Source organism: Antennarius striatus, chromosome 6 (assembly GCF_040054535.1).
Source record: "Antennarius striatus isolate MH-2024 chromosome 6, ASM4005453v1, whole genome shotgun sequence".
NCBI classification, from domain to species: domain Eukaryota; kingdom Metazoa; phylum Chordata; class Actinopteri; order Lophiiformes; family Antennariidae; genus Antennarius; species Antennarius striatus.
The window spans coordinates 5,847,413-5,865,619 of NC_090781.1; the positions used below are offsets into that span (position 1 = coordinate 5,847,413).

Below are 18,207 nucleotides of genomic sequence, written 5' to 3' on the forward strand. Positions count from 1 at the left end.
ATGACAGAATGGGTTCCACTTGCTTTGAGTCTGCCACCATGAAAAGGAGAAAACTCCAGTCCAACTGGAGTTTTCTCTTTTGTATATTTATTTCTGAATGTTTATGCTTGTTTGATTTCACAGGAAGGCTCATAGTATGTAAAAACAGCAAACTCAAAAAGGACTGTAACTATAAAAATCAACAAGCGAGTGAGTCAGTTCTCCTTTGTGACGTCATGAGACAATAGCAAAATGGACTTACGTCATGCAACTATTCAATCATCCCTTGTGTACACATTTGACTTTCCTTCTTTGTATCTGCCAGGCCCAGCAGGTGGTTAACGTCACGGCATCACTAAATTTGTTGCTGTGCTGGCAAAGGTCTGTCATTCCAGTGATTTAACATGAGAGATGTTTAAATAGAACAAATCTGCTTCTCTCTCTTTTTTTAGAGCAGTTCAGTTTGCAGTTCAGACTATGAGAGACTGAGAGCACAGGGAGGACAGAGAGAGTGTGGAGGGATGGAATGGTTGTCACTTTTGTCATCTGCTCTATCTCTTCGTCACCGTGTGACCTCACTGCGTCCTAAAATAGAGCGACGGGCCACTAATGTGTTTGTTCCGTCATCAACCCTCTCGACACAAAAGGAAAAATTCCTGCGTTACAGCAAGTTGTTGTCAGGAGCGAATGGGGGCAGATCATTGACGTCTTTACATGCTCGTTGTCACAGCAACCTTTCATTAAACACTTCATCACGTTCAGAAAGGTGGGGTTGCACTTTTTTGAGTCCTTCGGCCTTAATATAAAAGGATGGAGGGAGTTGTGCAACAGTTAGGGTATGTGTAAATACGGCTTAAGAAAATAGAGATGCATACACACTAAAATAACGCAGTGCACTACAAGCCTCCATCGAAAATAAGAGCATACACATGCACACACGTGTGCAGGAGGCCGTATGATTTGTTACACAGTAAGACGTGGATGTTTAAACAATGTCTGTTGTTTGAAGGGATGCAGCATGTTTCCTCTGGACTATAAAATGGCTGGATCAGGTTCCTGTTGTGATAACCAGCTTCTGTTGCAGAAATATGTCAACGTGGATGACCATGTAGGGCTGTGGAGATCACATGGTTTACACAGCTACGCATCATAAGTGGCATGTTTTTAAAAAAATGGTAATCCATGCAAATTCACAATTGTTGGTCTTGTGTTTTCATCTTCAGTGCTGCAGTGATTCAGCAGAACTGCAGTGTTTATGTAATGTACTTTACTGTAAACATGAGTCCAGCTCCTGTCATGCTGGAGTTCGACAACACTGCTGTTAAAGAAACAAGGCAGAAATGGCAAAGAACATCTTACCAGGGACATAAAAATGTTTTTTAAAATGGTTCTTACATATTTACAACAAAATGATAAGTTTACTTTTGAAAACTACCAAAAAGTTATTAATGTTGTGAGAGCTGTGGTATATACTGTATTTTAATTTAAAAATATTTTAATGACTGAATTGTCACCTCAGCTTGTGTGTATTTTCAGCCTGATATTGAACATTTCATCACTATTCCTCTCCCAGACAATAAGTTTAAAGATATGAACTATAAGCTCAAGCTTCCTTTGTTAGTCTGTTGACCTTGTGGGGAAATTTTTCAAGTGTTTGTATTGAAAAACCTCAGCAGCAATCTCAATCAATAGGTGTGTAAGATCCATCGTAAATATTATGTTCCTCATATATTACTTTCCAACTAAGTAAAAGCAAAACGAAGCGAAAGGTAGCCATGAGTTTACATAAATATAAATTCACAAGCTTGACCTTACTTACATTGTGGAGGTGCTATTGCTACTAAAATACAGCATGTGCTCATGAATGGTATTGCTTAAATTTAATTTGATTGAATCTTCGAAATAAATCTGATGCATGTGAGGGCTGATGCCAGGATTATGGAGGACAAGTGATGAGGTAGATGAATGAAGAAACCTGTTTTTCTCAACTGGACTGTCAAGTCTTGTAATTAGAAGAAGTACTTTATTTATATTTACACCTATTTTTTTTACAAGCCTTCAGAGTTGAAGTGAAACCGTCTCAAATGCAAATCGGCGTACCTGTGTGAGACAATTAGTGCCTTGATGAGGACACATGAACCTATTTGTGACGGGAAACTGCATACACCAGCCGAGATAAGGTGTCACCATTAGAGGAAGTTAATCTAATAACATGTAAGTAGAACATGCTTGAAATGAACTGGAGAAAGCAGAAGGAATTAGGTTGTTATTTCCTCTTGTACAGGTTCCAGACTAACTTCACTTGTAACTTATCAGACCTGGGCCTCTGTGTATGACCAAAACCAACAGAATGCACTCAGAGGAGGGGAATAATGGACAAAGCGTGTTGTTAAGCTTACCGGTATTTCTTTCACAAAAGTCTTATTCCATGACTTCACACAAATATGACAATATTGATATTTCTGTGTTTAGTGTACACAACAGAGATGTCACTTTTTTTAATATATATTGTTGAATGTTCATATCCCTTTGTGTGAGTGTTTAGACTAGTGATGCACCATTTGGATGAATGTGTTTGAACGTATTCCTGTTATTGAAAGTAGCAACAGCATGATTTAGCCCACGGCAACAGAGAGTGACAGCTATCACTGCTCAGCATGACGGTATGCGGGTTTCATCAGTTTAGCATTTTGTGTGGTTGTTAACTTCAATTAACAATAATCCCATTGTTTTAAATGATATTTATTTAGGGCTGGAGATAATTATTGTTTTATGATCATAAACAACACGAACAAATAAAAAGCTGTACATACTATCTTTTACATTGTATGTGTCTAAACATGTTAATATGACATTATAAACAACATTTTTTCTTCTCTTCTAAAAAAAATATATATCTAGATTTTATTGATCTTGAAACTCCGCTCCACTCATGACACATATCCTTCCAAGACAAACAGATCCATCATCCCAGAATTTAACCGTTTGAGAAAGCTGATTAGTTAAGTCACTGGCAAGGACAAGAGCTGCTGTCCAGCATTACCAGTATAACCGCTTCTGACGAAGACAATTACATTTAGGAAAATGTTAGTGGTGTTAAAGTTCTAAAAAGATGATGTTTGTGCTGCCTTTCAACAGTAATTCCACAGGTCGTGTGTTTGGTTTTCCTTCCACAGGAACTCATAAAACATACAGTACATGCGTGAGATTGTTATGTTTAAGAATAAGAAGGTAGAGTTTTCAAGGAGACTGGATAGCCTAGAAAAACTAAGGAGGACATGAGGGAGTGGTAAAGAAAGTCTAGTGCATAATTCATATCACTCATAATGGCTTCATTTGCCCAAAGAGCTGCAGGAATAGTCCAGGCAATACAAGGCAACCTGATCCCTGGTAACCCGAAGAAACCAGCCGGAGACACGGCCCTGCCTCCAGGCAAACCACACCACACTGTACTACAGTGCAGTATAATACAGCTGGCTCCACGCACACACAATCTCATGCAACAATATTGTCCTAGCCTGTACTCTGTATATATGTAATGTGCGCACAAAAAAACAGATGATTATGTAATTATGAGAAAAATAATGTCATTTTCCCCATGCTGATGTGCAGATTTTGTGCTGTTCCTATCCTATACTTTGCCGAAAGTTGGAAAAAAGAGCAAAGAAAAATGGCCATTTTCTCTGTGGTGACAGTGGTTTTGGAGAGTCGGTGGATATTTTTCTTTTTAGTAGAGCTGTAAAGACATGTGGTCTCCACAGACGTGGCAACTGCAGCTGTGGTTGGTGCATTGTGTAAGTTTTGGACAGAGGACACGTGATGGTACGGCTTGCCATGTGTCTTGATTTTCTCTGGAAAGAAGCAAACTACGCTAACACATTTGGGGTAAATGTCAAGAGACGCTGAGTGTCTGATAAATGACTTGGGCTGAGGATTGCCTGTGGATTTGGGCAGAGCTGGGAGTTTCCTCTGATCTGGGCTTTGTGGGTGTTTGTAATTGCATGTGGGAGTTGTTGGACTAATGCGTTGAAATCCCACGTACCCATACACAGCAGCATTTACATGATTTACTGTAGTCCTCCCATAGAGCTTTTGGGTTTTTAAGACTGGTAAGATTGGTGCCTCCTCTTGTTAATATCTGTATACAGTAGTCTAAATGAGCCAAAGCCAGTAATTGTTGTGGTTAAACTGTCTGCTCAGCAACAATTGCAAATTAAAAAAAAAATAATGAAACATAAAGCGTTCTCATTGACTGTAACTGGTCATGCTTAAAAATACGCCCAGTTTTGAATTCATCCATGAAGTTTCCACCCCGGCAGTAGATGGTATTTCATTTCAACACTGTACAAAATATCCCACAGTTTTGTACTGGAACCACTACCAGTAGTTTGTCCAAAGCTGTTACCATTCATTCTGTCAATGCAACAACATCCATTTATTTCCAAGCATGAATTGTTTATTAAATGTCAGTCGGGGTACTGTTTAATGTAGAGATCAGTCAATAATGCCACAAAAAATATGCTCTGTGATGTTTAGCCAGCACATGTAAAACCGGCATCAACGAGATGTCAAGATTCATTCATCTTCAGTAATGTTAGTTGATCTTATTCTTTGCTCAGACGGTGAGGAGATCCAGGAGATGTCGTGTCTCCCTAATTTGGAAACAATCTGAATAATACTGTACACAGCTATCTTACTTCCTTGGCAGCTCTCACTTTGTACTTATGTTGAATCAACACTTTTACTTGGTCTGCTACCGAGTCAGAGGCAGAATATTGATCCCCCATTATGTGTTTGTCATGCTCACAGATTCCTTGCAGAAATCAGCACTGACAGATACAGGCTGTCTCAGCCTGGAAGATATTAATTACATAATAAGGCAAACAAAATGTGTCTAAGCACCCTCTGGTTGAACCCAACCCTACTGTACTGGTAATTATAACACCACAAAGACCTAAATGCATATATTATTATATGTCAACTTACATCGTAACTGATTCAGACTAATGTGAAAATAAACGAATTGTGGGGCCCGCTAGCAGAGCGAAGAGAATCAAGAATTTCAACGGTAGTATCTACAAATGAATGAGTTTTTCCTGTTTTTATCTGGAGGCGGAATGGAACTGGCGTGAACCAACAGTGCTCTGCCCGTTCTTTAACCACATACCATACCACTGATCCAAAAGGAATGTCATTGCTCGTTTTTGTGCATACAGCACTTCAGACGTCCCACCACCACACCAGTTTGTTTGGGTGGATGTTATCGTCGTCATTGTCATCATCCATTTCCTGATATTTAGTGTACCATGTTTGGTGTTTCCACCTGTCTAACAGTAATGTTTCACTTTTTAGCAATAACATCCAGTCTATTCCACATGACCTGGCTGACTGATTTGACATTCCTCTGACCAAACCTCGGTCAAACTGTGTAGTCTGGTGGGGTGTTCTGATTTCCTAATTTTGCGACTCCATGGGACGTGTGCTCAATCTTGTTCTTGTCCCGTTCCCTGTAGTAGAATGACCTCCTGAACTCCTGGTCCTCCTGGTTTTACAAACTACCTTCTCATGTCCTGCTTGATGCAAGTCACTAGAAGGACAAAGGACATGTTCCCCAACCCTTCAGAAAACATGAAGCTGTCCCCCACTTTCTCGGTGGGGTGGGGGTGGTGCAATATAATTGATACTTTTAATAAAATGGGACCTTAATTTTGAAATACGTCACAAACAAACACATATTGGCCTTTTTTGAAAGGCAAAGTCTTGCTTTTATCTTATTTTTTAAATTAAAGTTATATATTAAACAAACATATACATTTTATTAATACTCACACTACTCGGCTTTATTTTTTTCCATCTGTTTGCCACTGCAGGTTTTACATCACTCGTCTTTATTGTGATATTTTTGTCGTAAACATATTTCTATTTATGTTTGAATATTTGTGGCGAAGTTAGGTTTGTGTAAATTTTGAAAGAAGGCTTCTGTGTGTTGTTAGCGTCTTGTTTTTGACAGACTGCTCAGTAGCAGTAGCCCACTGTGAGGCGTGGTAGATCACTGTGGAGCTTGGCAGTCAAGACTGGATTTGAGATGTGGTGATGATGAGTCCCAGTTGGGAAACTGAGGGGAAGGCTGTGTGTGTGTGTGTGTGTGTGTGTGTGTGTGTGTGTGTGTGTGTGTGTGTGTGTGTGTGTGTGTGTGTGTGTGTGTGTGTGTGTGTGTGTGTTTAGCAGCATAGGAGGGAAATAGGGGGAATGGAGGGTGTGTATTTCTGTTTGCAGGGAGAGGTCAGTGTGTTTGATTGTGTCGTTCTAAGGAGACCGGGGTTCCCCTTCCTGTAAGTCGTCAGTGAATCTTGACTCCATCAGGGGAAAAACAACAACAAGAGACACAGTGTGTGTGTGTGTGTGTGTACGGTCTCGCACGTGTTCTCTCTATTTCCCTGTGTATGTTGTAATGGTTAGGTGTGTGTTTGTGCGTGTGCGCACCTACGGCGTCCTGTTTTGTGTGCCCACTGTCATGAACCAGACATCATTAACTATTCAGGAGAGCTAGGTGTCCCTGTGACAGCCTGCTTTGCTCTGCTGACTTCTGACTGACACACACACATCGCTCATATATTTGGAATAGCTTCATGGAAACACTGTTTTGTTTGTGTGTATCGGTAGATAAAATGAGTCTCTCTTGTCTCGCTGTGAAATTGATTGTTGCACTTGATTTGTGAAATTGACTCCACATGTCTTTGATGCGAGTAGTTACATAGTCCAGTGTTACACCTTTATGAACTACATTCATAAAGTCAAAACATTTGGAGAGTGAACTGGCAGTGGGAGGTGCCAGGTCACCACCTGAGCACTGCTGAGGTGCCCTTGAACAAGGGCACCTCAGCAGCACCTCAACAAATATTTCTTGAATCATATGAAATGTAACACATTGCTTTTACAAAATCCTGCTTTTCTAATCTTTATCCTCCTGATCCCCTTTTCTTCTGTTGTCTTTGTATCATCTAGTTCCCAGAATGTGGCTTTTACGGCATCTATGACAAGATTCTGTTGTTCAAACATGACTCATCTACCAGCAACATTCTACAACTGGTTAAAGGAGCTGGCGACATTCAGGGGGGTGATCTGGTGGAGGTGGTCCTCTCTGGTAAGTCTTCTTCCTCTCTCCTTCCCTCCTCTCTCCTCACCTAATATGGATAACTTGTATCATTAATGTACAAATAGTTCATGTTCATATCTAAATTATGATCTCATTTCCTCCTGAAACCTGTCCTTATCTGCTTATTTTACTGCCACATATCTTATGCTGGCCTAATCTCTGATCTCCCTCTTTCAAATTATAGCTCTCACTTGCAAAGTGGAACATCCATGTAATTTTCCATCCTGCTTCCATCTTATCCATTCAGTCATGCCTTATTTTGCCCTTTTACAGCAATATGATTACATATTAACACCCTCTGTGACCACACTCTCCTCTTTTCATCCCTTTAAGCTGCAGCCACATTTGAAGATTTTCAGATTCGGCCCCACGCACTCAATGTGCACTCGTACCGAGCCCCCGCCTTCTGTGACCACTGTGGAGAAATGCTGTTCGGACTGGTCAGACAAGGACTCAAGTGTGATGGTGAGGGACAGGAAGGCCAAATATGAACAAGAAAATACTTCATTGAATTAATGTGCATCACAAATTTCTCTAACAAGTAGATTATAGTAAACCACAGCTCCTCACTGTCTTGTGTGTCTGTCTACCTCTGATTCTTTGATTCATGCTGCCCCCCACAGGATGTGGACTGAACTACCATAAGCGTTGTGCATTCAGCATCCCTAACAACTGCAGCGGAGCTCGCAAGCGGCGTCTGTCCACCACCTCACTGAGCAGCAGCCAGTCCCTGCGTCTGTCCACCACTGAGTCCGTGTTCAGCGTGGGAACATCCTCCAGCTGCGCAGAGGACATCAGCCTCATCCGCTCACACACACAGATGGTAGTGGTGGTTTCATGCATTCAGATTTCTCTCTGATTGTATTAACTCTTCATGTGCAATGTTTTTGTCAACTGGCAACAGTTTTTTGTTATTTGCAAATCCATTTTTCAGAGTAAATATTTGTAAGCTTTTCAGAATGATTACACAGCTACATTATTCTATTTTCACTCATGTTTCATTCTGCCAAAGACATCAGTGAGGATAACTCAAAGCCTCTGCAACTTAATCAAAAACTGCATGACTGCATTCCATTAATTTGTTTGAACCCTTAAAAGCTGATTAAATCAATTTAGGAAAATGCATTGCTGATTGATTTCCCTTTTACATTAATTATAACTGTATGAAGCCTTCCATGTGTCTTCCATAATGTGGGTGGAAACTAACTTCAATCAGTTGTAATCACTTTTATTTTTACTAAATTAAATACTGTGAAATCAATTAAACTGAATTAACACCTGAATCTGCAGTTTCCATCAGTTTTAAGGAGATTTATAGTGAGTATCAGCCAAAACCTAAATGTTTCAGTTCACATTCAAATGATATCGGTGAAAAAACCCTCTGCTTAGAACTTCAAAAGCAGACAGACACAGTTTGAAACTAGATGTTGTTGCATTTAGCATCTAAAAATATATTAGAATGTATGCTTCCTGTCCTGCTAGCCACGGACGCCAAGTGAGGCCCGGCGCTTCTACACAGGCCGACCTGTTCATTTGGACAAGATCCTGATGAGTAAGGTCAAAGTGCCTCACACATTTGCCGTCCACTCGTACACCCGACCAACAGTGTGTCAGTACTGCAAGCGGCTACTCCGAGGTCTTTTCCGGCAGGGCCTTCAGTGCAAAGGTGAGGGCTGGGGGGGTGAACTCATCTCTAAATGTCCAGTGTGAAGCAGGACATGAGTTCTGTCTGTCTGATTGTGAGCTGTGTTTGGTTTCTTTCAGACTGCAAGTTCAACTGCCATAAACGTTGTGCCTACAAGGTTCCCAACGATTGCCTTGGGGAAACAATTGGAGGTGAGGGAGGAGAAAAAGACATTATAATAGTCAACCATGCATACAGTATGCTTCAAGTTTGGTTTGAGTCAGTTTTCTCAACTGCATATTGTCAGAATAAGGTCACCTCCTAAACCATATATGATATGACACAGTATCTCTGACTGTAACTCATGGGCAATAATGTTTTTGTCTTCTCAGACAACAGAAGTAACTGTGGTAAGTATTTATGCATGTGAAACTGTACTCTTCCGATAGCGGTCTTGTTAGCACTCATAGCAATGGGAACTGTTTTTTTATGTTTTGTTATTGCACAGCATTTGAGGCACATTGTAATTCCTTCCATTCACTTTCTTCCCTTTTTTTTATTTTTGAAAATTTTCTTTAGATATGTTGAGTCCCACCGCAGATCCTGAGGTTCCCATGGACTACAGCTCCGAGTATGATTCAGCAGACAAGTCATCAATCGATGACTCGGACGAAGCCTGCAGCATCCCTGGGTCCTTTTCGCCTGAAAACAATAAGGGAGGAACTAGTGGTGATCAGAGGTATGAGTAAACACACTGATCTAGAAAATGACATAAAATAACACAACCTCAAACATTTCCTGTCTTTCCTCTTGTAGTGTTTACATCCCGCTGATGAGGGTGGTGCAGTCAGTGAGACAGACGACGCGGCGATCCAGTACAGCCATTAAAGAAGGATGGATGGTTCACTACAGTAATAAGGACACGCTGGTAAAATCTTTAGCTGCTATACAATCTCTCAACCCACTAAGTTACTACAGACTCACTGATATGATGCCATTTTACTGACTTATGCGTTTCACTGAAGCAAAAGTTTTTAGTTTTCCTTCCACTAACTTTTAGATATGTAAAGCCTTCTGCTCTGCTCATCGTTTCTTGTAGACAGCAATGATACTTGCAATTGTTTCCAGTTGAAAACCCAGTTTCTGCCTTTACTTTCTCCTTCTTTATTCCCTATATTTAATTCAGAAGAAAACTTTTTCCTGTCTCTCTCTCGTCTTGTTACTTCTTGTATTATCCCTCCTGTCTTTCCTGTTCTCCTTTTCTTTTTCTCACTTTTCTCTTTCTTTGTTTCCATCTTTTCATCATGCAGCTCCTGCACATCTTCATCATCTGGCCAGGTATCACTTCCTCTGGGCATCAGCTTCTAACTTTAAAATGTGTTGATGCTGCTCCCTGAACTTTGCTCTATCCCTCACTCTTTATTCTCTCTCCTTTTGAACCTCAATGTCCCACTGCACCATTCATCACTCCTTCTCATCCCTCCATCCTCCAACCCCAACAGAGAAAGAGGCACTACTGGCGTCTGGACTGCAAGTGTGTCATCCTTTTCCAGAACAACACCTCCAATAAATACTATAAGGTAAACAAAGCAATGAAAAGACTTGATCTCAATTCATTTGATGTGTGCAGCCTTTTTTTAAACTGCACCACTGTTGTATCCTGCCTGCAGGAGATCCCTCTGTCTGAGATCCTGGAGGTTCGTCCTGCTGGAAACTTCTCACTTGTCCCTCCAGGCACAAATCCTCACTGCTTCGAGCTCATCACCGGCACCATATGCTACTTTGTGGGAGAGAACGCCAACACTCTCCCTTCTCTGACGCCCAGCAATGCCCAGAGTCTTCCCTCCACCCCTCCCTCTCCCAGCCAAATGGCTCCTAACAGTGGAATCGGGCGTGAGGTGGCTAAGGCGTGGGAAAGTGCCATTCGGCAGGCCCTCATGCCGGTCATTTTTCAGGACGCACCACCGGCTGGAAACACGACTCACAGTAAGTTTGGAGTGACCAAATACAGTTGATGGTTTATGAGATTTATTGGCATCTGGTACCCTGAGATTTATGGACTGATGACACATTGGTAGCCAACTAGATGCTCCAGCCTGCCAACTCTTGCTGACTCACTGGAAAAGTCCGTTCCTTGTTTAATTCTTGCTGCCCTTGTTAAACCCAGTACAATGCACAAAGTTGTTTCCCATTTTTAGTTTGCAGAGCGGAGGGAGATTTTTTTATTTTTTTTTATTTGGATTAAACATAACACAGAACACACAAAATATAAACTGTTGATGAAATGATGCCTAAATAATAAAACGTGTGTTGTATTTTCAGGACAAGCCTCGATCAGCATATCAGTGTCCAACAGTCAAATTCAGGAGAATGTGGTATGACCTTTTTTTTTCAATTTGATCATCTAAGTTGAGAATAATGAGACATTGAAGAAAACAGTAAATGTTTGAAATAATGTGCTCCCGCAGGATATTGGTTCAGTGTACCAGATTTTTGCAGATGAAGTGCTGGGATCAGGACAGTTTGGAGTGGTGTATGGAGGTATGAATGTTTATGCCCAGTGATGCTGAGTGAGTTGCAGATTACTACAATGGAAAAGATCGAGTCTTAAGTTCAAAGCTCACGAGACAGTGAATCACACTGAATCTTTAACCGACCCATCCTCATTGGGGTTACTTTCAAGCCCTTTTCAGAATTAGCATGAAAAGAAAAGAAGAAATGTTTTAACATGAGTTTTTTATAATGATATAGCTTCCGTCATCAGTCTGACAATGTTAAACAGCTAGGGTTAGGGTTTTGGTGTGCGCTTCAGCTTGTCACATGTCACTCATCCTCCATTTCTTCATCAATGTTACTCACCCTCCATCTCTTCATCAGGAAAGCACAGGAAGACAGGAAGGGATGTAGCCGTCAAGGTCATTGACAAGCTTCGCTTTCCCACCAAGCAGGAGAGCCAGCTGAGGAATGAGGTGGCCATACTGCAGGTTAATACACTATACTCTTAAGTTCACTAGATTGAATATATATTAGATATCGATATTGGTAGAAGGATGCTGAGTTTTCAACGCCAGGCAGGAGGTGTAGAGGAAGACCAAAGAGGAGGTTTATGGATGTAGTGAAAGAGGATATGAAGGTAGTTGGTGTGAGGATGCAGAAGACAGGGTTAGATGGAGGCAACTGATTCACTGTTGCGACCCCTGAAGGGAAAAGCCGAAAGGAAGAAGAAGAAGATCGATGTTGCTCTAAAATATAAATATGAACCTACCTTGGGTTTGCAATGAGTCAATTAGATTAAAACATTCTGATTCATCTTTACAAGGAAATATGTGTTCTTACTTTACAGGAAGCAGCAACGTATGTTTATTTATGGTTTGGCAGTGTTATTCAGTTTTATGTTCATAATAAAGTGACAGAAACAAATGTCAGTGACACATCCTGCCAGGTTCCTGTGATTTGGGCTCCTAAATCCGTGTTACATCTTTTACCAGCAGATGGAGGCATGCATGTGTTTGGACACAAAATGACTCACCTGGCTTTTAACACTAAAAATATTCAGCAAAATTCTTTAGGTTTTTGATGGATGGATGGACAGACAGACAGACAAACAGACATCCTCGTGACTCATATAAAGGAGTAGTAAAATGTCAGGCTAGCTCCATAATGTTATAATTATCGTATTTCTGTTCTCGTTGCTGTGATTCACATTCTTCATTTGTCAACATTTTCTTCCTGTTCCTCTTTTTCATTCTGCCTCTGTCGACACTTCTCCCTTTTTTTTCTGTCAAACAATTCCAATATTATTTTCTGTCTTTCCTATATTCCCCATCTTCTTCCCTCTACCAGAGCTTACGTCACCTGGGCATTGTGAACCTTGAGTGCATGTTTGAAACTCCAGAGAAGGTGTTTGTGGTGATGGAGAAGCTTCATGGTGACATGCTGGAGATGATCTTGTCCAGTGAGAAAGGCCGATTGCCTGAGAGGCTCACAAAGTTTCTCATCACACAGGTTTCTATTCACTGACAAAAGGGGATTTTTGTGTGTGTACACCTGCTAGTATATGGACAGAGTTGCCAATGTTTTCTGTTAAAAAAATTTCTGACATCATTCCCAGAGTACAATTATTGTGATAAACCTCTGTGGGCACAAATGTGATGTGCACAAATGTGTCTCATATCCTGTTTTTGTGGTTTCCATTTTTTGTGCAGATTCTTGCAGCGCTGAGACATCTGCACTTTAAGAATATTGTACACTGTGATCTGAAACCTGAGAATGTGTTGCTTGCCTCTGCTGATCCCTTTCCCCAGGTATGAACACACAAACTGACACCCTCTCATGCTAGATTTTTTGCACTCTGTAATGAAAACATTGTTGCTCATGTTGAACACAGGATTAGACGCCCTTTATTTTATTTATTTTTTATTCTCAAAAGCTTTGCTATCATCTTTTTAGTCTGGTCAACAGAAAGGCTGAGTTCAACTCTATGATTGGTCTTTTGGATATAGCTGCTGCTCAATCAAATCAAGTGCATTATTCAAATTTGATTTAGTTTTAAAGGTAATCTTGTAAGTATTTGCTTCCCAAATACTGTATGAATTGAATTTGTTTTTTAATCCAGAAAGTACAAGTGACTTTAAATAATTACTGAACCACAGGGATTCGTCTACCAAAGAGACAGCCCAACTCCCAGCTTAATATCCCTCACTGTTTCTTCCACTTAGGTGAAGTTGTGTGACTTTGGTTTTGCCCGAATCATTGGAGAGAAATCTTTTCGTCGCTCCGTAGTCGGCACCCCTGCCTATTTGGCCCCAGAGGTTCTGCTTAACCAGGGCTACAACCGCTCACTGGACATGTGGTCGGTTGGAGTCATAATGTACGTCAGCTTGAGTGGAACGTTCCCATTTAATGAGGATGAAGATATCAACGATCAGATCCACAATGCCGCCTTCATGTACCCCCCCAACCCCTGGAAACAGCTGTCCAGTGATGGTAAACATAGAGCTGAGCCTATGTAGTCAAGCACATCTAGATTTTGGAGTGGAAATAATGGGATACTTCGCACAGGAAAACTGGTTTTCATCTACTTTGTGATGACACAGTCATATTAAACATTTATTTTTTTACCATAACAATTTATAGAAATAGAATTGTTCAGATGAAGGTGGAATGATTAGATATGTATATTTTTGTTGTAGTTCTTGTTGTCGACTGATTGTACTTTTTTGTATTCCCAGCAATTGACTTGATCAACAACCTGCTCCAGGTTAAGATGAGGAAACGCTACAGTGTCGACAAGAGTCTAAGCCACGTGTACCTACAGGTAGAACATAGGAACTGATTTCATGCATGCACTGTTTATTCATGAAAAACAACATGGCTTTGAGGTTTGAGGATAGGAAGCCCCTCATTTTCGGATATAGTTACTGCGAATAGCATCAGGTATTTATCTTTGAACAAACATGGCAGCCTTTTACTTTCATCCAGGACACTGTTGTTGTTCTTGCTGCAGCACCATTCATTTAGGTAGTAACAGCAGCACTGATAAAGATTGAACAGACCAGTAAAAGTCATTCCAGTTCTAATTGGCTCTCTCACACACACACACACACACACACACACACACACACACACACACACACACACACACACACACACACACACACACACACACATAACCTCAAGTCATTATTGAATGATTCACAGTAATCACATGAAAGCCCATTTTACCTTGATCTGATTTAAAGGATTCTAAATCTGAAACTTCATCCCTCCGTTTGCCCCCACTTCTCCATTTTCAGGACTATCAAACATGGCTGGACCTGCGGGAGCTGGAGACTAAACTTGGTGGACGCTACATAACCCATGAGAGCGATGACAGCCGCTGGCAAATGTTTGCCAAGGATAATACTCTGTCTTACCCCGCTCACCTTGTCCCTCCTCCTCCTGCACCAGCCTCGGATGATGAAGAGGGTGGGGAGGATGCAGACGTCCAAGGCCTCACTGAGAGGGTCAGCATCCTTTGACCCGAAAGAGAGAGACATAGCACTCAGTTTTCCAGCGGAAAAAAAAAATCACAGCTTTCTTTAGGCTGAGGTCATTAAAACATACTTCTAATTACATCTGCTTATGTATTTTTTATTAAATTATGTACAACCAGTCATGCAAAAAGTGCTTGATTGACTTTCATGAAAGCTGGTGGAAGGCTGGAACATGTGCCAAAGAAGGAACTGTTGGAATTAGGAACAGATCGGAAACAAACAATATGCAAAATTTGATAACAGGCAATACGTGTGACTCTTATCATAATGGAAGTTTTCATTATATTCAAGTGTGATTCCACTCAATAAATTCCAGAAAGAAACATTCTGCCTTCAATCAGGACATTTTCACACAATAAAAGGTGCCACTACAATACAGCAAAACCAATGAGCCTGTGAGACGACTGACTCTAAAAGCTGTAAATGCTTTTAGAGTCAGAATTATGTGTGTTCAGCCAGTAGTTGGTTCTGACACACAAAGAAATCACAAATCACTAACCGTCAGAATTTAATGTCCATCCAAACATTAAATATGTTCATAACCTCTTTCCCTACTTGAGTTAAGGCACTGAATAACGACCAGGAAAAGCATGTACCATATTGGAGTTTATATTTGTCTCATTGGACCTGGAATTCAAAATATCTATTATAAACTCCATAGTAATTTCAATAGCTTCTATTCCTCAACCCAGGAAACATCCCAAGTGCTAGACATTTGGAAACAGGTCTTAATTGTCAATTTCTACTTATGTGTTATAAACTCAAACATAATTATCCTCATTCATCTCATGGACTGCTTTCCATGATGTAGCATCACACATTCAATTCACAGGTGGACTAGAATTTTTAATCAAAAATTGTCAGAATAAAAAAAGCAGGATATAATTTCCTTGGTGCTTCATAATGAAAGAGGATGTATTCATTTCTTCCATAAGTCACAAAAAATAGTTTGGAATAGGTTTTTTAACCATGGTGTTTTTTAAACAAATATTTAATATTTGGAATGACGTTGCCTCCCATTTAGAGAAAAGCAATGCTTTTAGTATTTAAATAGACTGATGGTAATCACATTCAAACCACATGTACCTCCTCAGAAAAGATCGATTAAATCTTTTTTTAGTGCTTAATGAGGCAAAGGACCGGCTCCATTCTGGTAATTACCAATGTGCAGAGATGGAATTAAAACTCATAACAGTGTACCCACAATAGATGTCCTTTAGGGAAAATTCAAAGTATCAAAGTAGTGATCTGGTGATGATAAATGACATACTGGAACATATGCAGTATGTCTTATGACACAGGAAGTCTATCATACAGGACGTTTGTCAAACAGTGTGTCAGTATTTCTGTCTTTTTGCGCATCTCACACAGTATGTATGACACATATGAAATCTGATATACAACATATCTGTCACATAGTATGTCATATAGTATGTCACAACTACAGGTATGTCACATAATGTGTCTATCATACAGTGCATCTGTCATATAGCATGTTTGTCATGAAGTATGTCTGTTACACACTGTGTCTGTCATACATTGTGTCTGTCCAAGACAAGTGTGCCATCAAAATGCCTGGTTCCTCGCAATGTTAAAAGAAGACACGTCTTAAAATTTTTTTGGATGCGCCCTGTAATCTGGATCTACTCCAGGACACAGCAATTCCTCCTTGGGCACATGCTTCTGACTTCTATTACACTGCATGAGTAATTGAACTCAGCTCGATGCTGAACCTTGTACCAAGTTTCTTCAAGCTCTGTCGGGTAGTGATCATGAAAATGATGGAAAAATTATGAGTCAAAGTCTACCAATGTTAACAAATGTGAAAAAAAAGAAAAGCCCGGATCCAGCCCTTTACATGGATCCACATAAAATGCACAAAAAAAAAAAGGAAAACATTCCTCAATCTCTACAGCTGGATCTGAATCAAAATGAAGTGAGACAACTTGTCTTACTGAACTAGAGTTTGGAGAGTATGTGGTTTGACTACATGTCATAGCAATATTTTACATGTTTCTGTGAAGTAAAATTTTTAAAATGCATTATGAAACATTTGTTATGATGGTCCTATTATCATGTGTAACCGTGCTGTTAATGTAGCAGGCGAATATGTGTAGGTGTTTAAAGGATGCTATCATTGGCAATGGATAATACAAACTTATAACAATATTTTTTGTGTTGATTTATTGCTTCATTTGACCATAGACATCTGTCATCTTGGAACTGAAGCTGACTTAATAGATGGTACATTTTAAAGAATGATATATAAAGAAATAAAGACCCTGTTTATTTGTAAGTATTGACTAAAGAAATGATTTCATGAAGAAATACAGTTCCAGATAATGAGTTGACTTATTATTAAGAAAAGACAACTGTTATTCATTGAAAAACCTGTTTTTCTTATTTAAGAAAATAATCTCATTCATTCATTCGTTCATTCTCTTTCTCGAAAGAGGAGACAATCAGTAATTATCTCATTTTCAGGTGCTTAACTGAATGTGAGTACTGTATTTTTTTATGAAAACATTTAATTTTGGATACAGAATTCTAGGAAAATTTCCATAAAAATTACTCTGGTTGGATTCTCTCAAGTGACTAGAAGATTTTCATCTGAATCTGGAAACACAACATTCTTTTCCCCAGTGGAATGCATTGCTCCTTAAGAAACAGTCATAACTTGATGATTCATTCAGTTCTAGAATACTTACAGAGCACATGTGCTCTACTTTTCTACTCACAATTGGGCAGATTCATTCTATCCCATTCCAAATCTTACATATGCAGACTATAATTCCTGTTTATTTATATCACTGTTGTGAGAAAGCATGCATCATTGATTTAAATGATGTAAATGGTTTTGAGCACACAAAGGAACACTCAGCTGTCTGAGCCAAAAGAGCTTCGTTTTTTCATTTATATTATCCCCCACAGACCAAGTGGCACTCCAGAGTCCATTGTAGCCATAGAAGTAGAGAGAGAGAATTGTTTTCCATTCTGTCTTGAGCACCCTTCAGCCTGCTACTCCCACAAAAGTACATCCTCATACCTACTTGAAGCCATCTATCATTGGTAGCAAACACCTTTCCATTGTCTCTTCTCAGTGTCTTCATTGTGTAAATAAGCTTTATTACTTTCAGACTACCAGATGTCTTCATCTTCCTATCACATAGTAAACACTGTAGAAAGTGTCAAATATTAGAGAAATGTAAGTGATGAAATCTACTGACCTTCATCTTAACCAGTAAAATGATAAATCATGTGAGAAAAAGGAGAGACCTGTGGAATCATCCCACTATTCGGTCTGATCCACTGATGTCCTTCCTGCAAAAATTATACTCTGCTGTAACACAGGGTTTTAAGGTCAGTGCCTGCCACTGACAGTAGCGTCTTTGATATTCATGAACAAAAACCTT

The 18,207-nt window shown here is 39.9% G+C and overlaps 1 protein-coding gene across 3 annotated transcripts in view; it reads left to right on the forward strand.

Annotated features, from left to right (window-relative positions):
* The window catches only part of prkd2 (protein kinase D2), a 34,107-nt gene extending 17,144 nt beyond the window's left edge, over nt 1-16,963 (forward strand). For 2 of the 3 annotated variants that reach the window (XM_068318132.1, XM_068318134.1), the window contains exons 2-19: nt 6,985-7,123; nt 7,469-7,600; nt 7,759-7,958; nt 8,618-8,801; nt 8,900-8,971; nt 9,152-9,169; nt 9,339-9,498; nt 9,576-9,687; nt 10,262-10,339; nt 10,430-10,745; nt 11,082-11,134; nt 11,228-11,300; nt 11,637-11,743; nt 12,603-12,764; nt 12,965-13,063; nt 13,478-13,745; nt 13,991-14,076; nt 14,555-16,963. In XM_068318132.1, coding sequence (XP_068174233.1) covers nt 6,985-7,123; nt 7,469-7,600; nt 7,759-7,958; nt 8,618-8,801; nt 8,900-8,971; nt 9,152-9,169; nt 9,339-9,498; nt 9,576-9,687; nt 10,262-10,339; nt 10,430-10,745; nt 11,082-11,134; nt 11,228-11,300; nt 11,637-11,743; nt 12,603-12,764; nt 12,965-13,063; nt 13,478-13,745; nt 13,991-14,076; nt 14,555-14,779 — 2,484 coding nt within the window. In that variant the 3' untranslated portion in view covers nt 14,780-16,963. The remainder of the gene's footprint in view (nt 1-6,984; nt 7,124-7,468; nt 7,601-7,758; nt 7,959-8,617; nt 8,802-8,899; nt 8,972-9,151; nt 9,170-9,338; nt 9,499-9,575; nt 9,688-10,261; nt 10,340-10,429; nt 10,746-11,081; nt 11,135-11,227; nt 11,301-11,636; nt 11,744-12,602; nt 12,765-12,964; nt 13,064-13,477; nt 13,746-13,990; nt 14,077-14,554) is intronic. The other variant, XM_068318133.1, reaches the window with a different exon arrangement.
* Nucleotides 16,964-18,207: the final 1,244 nt, after the last annotated feature.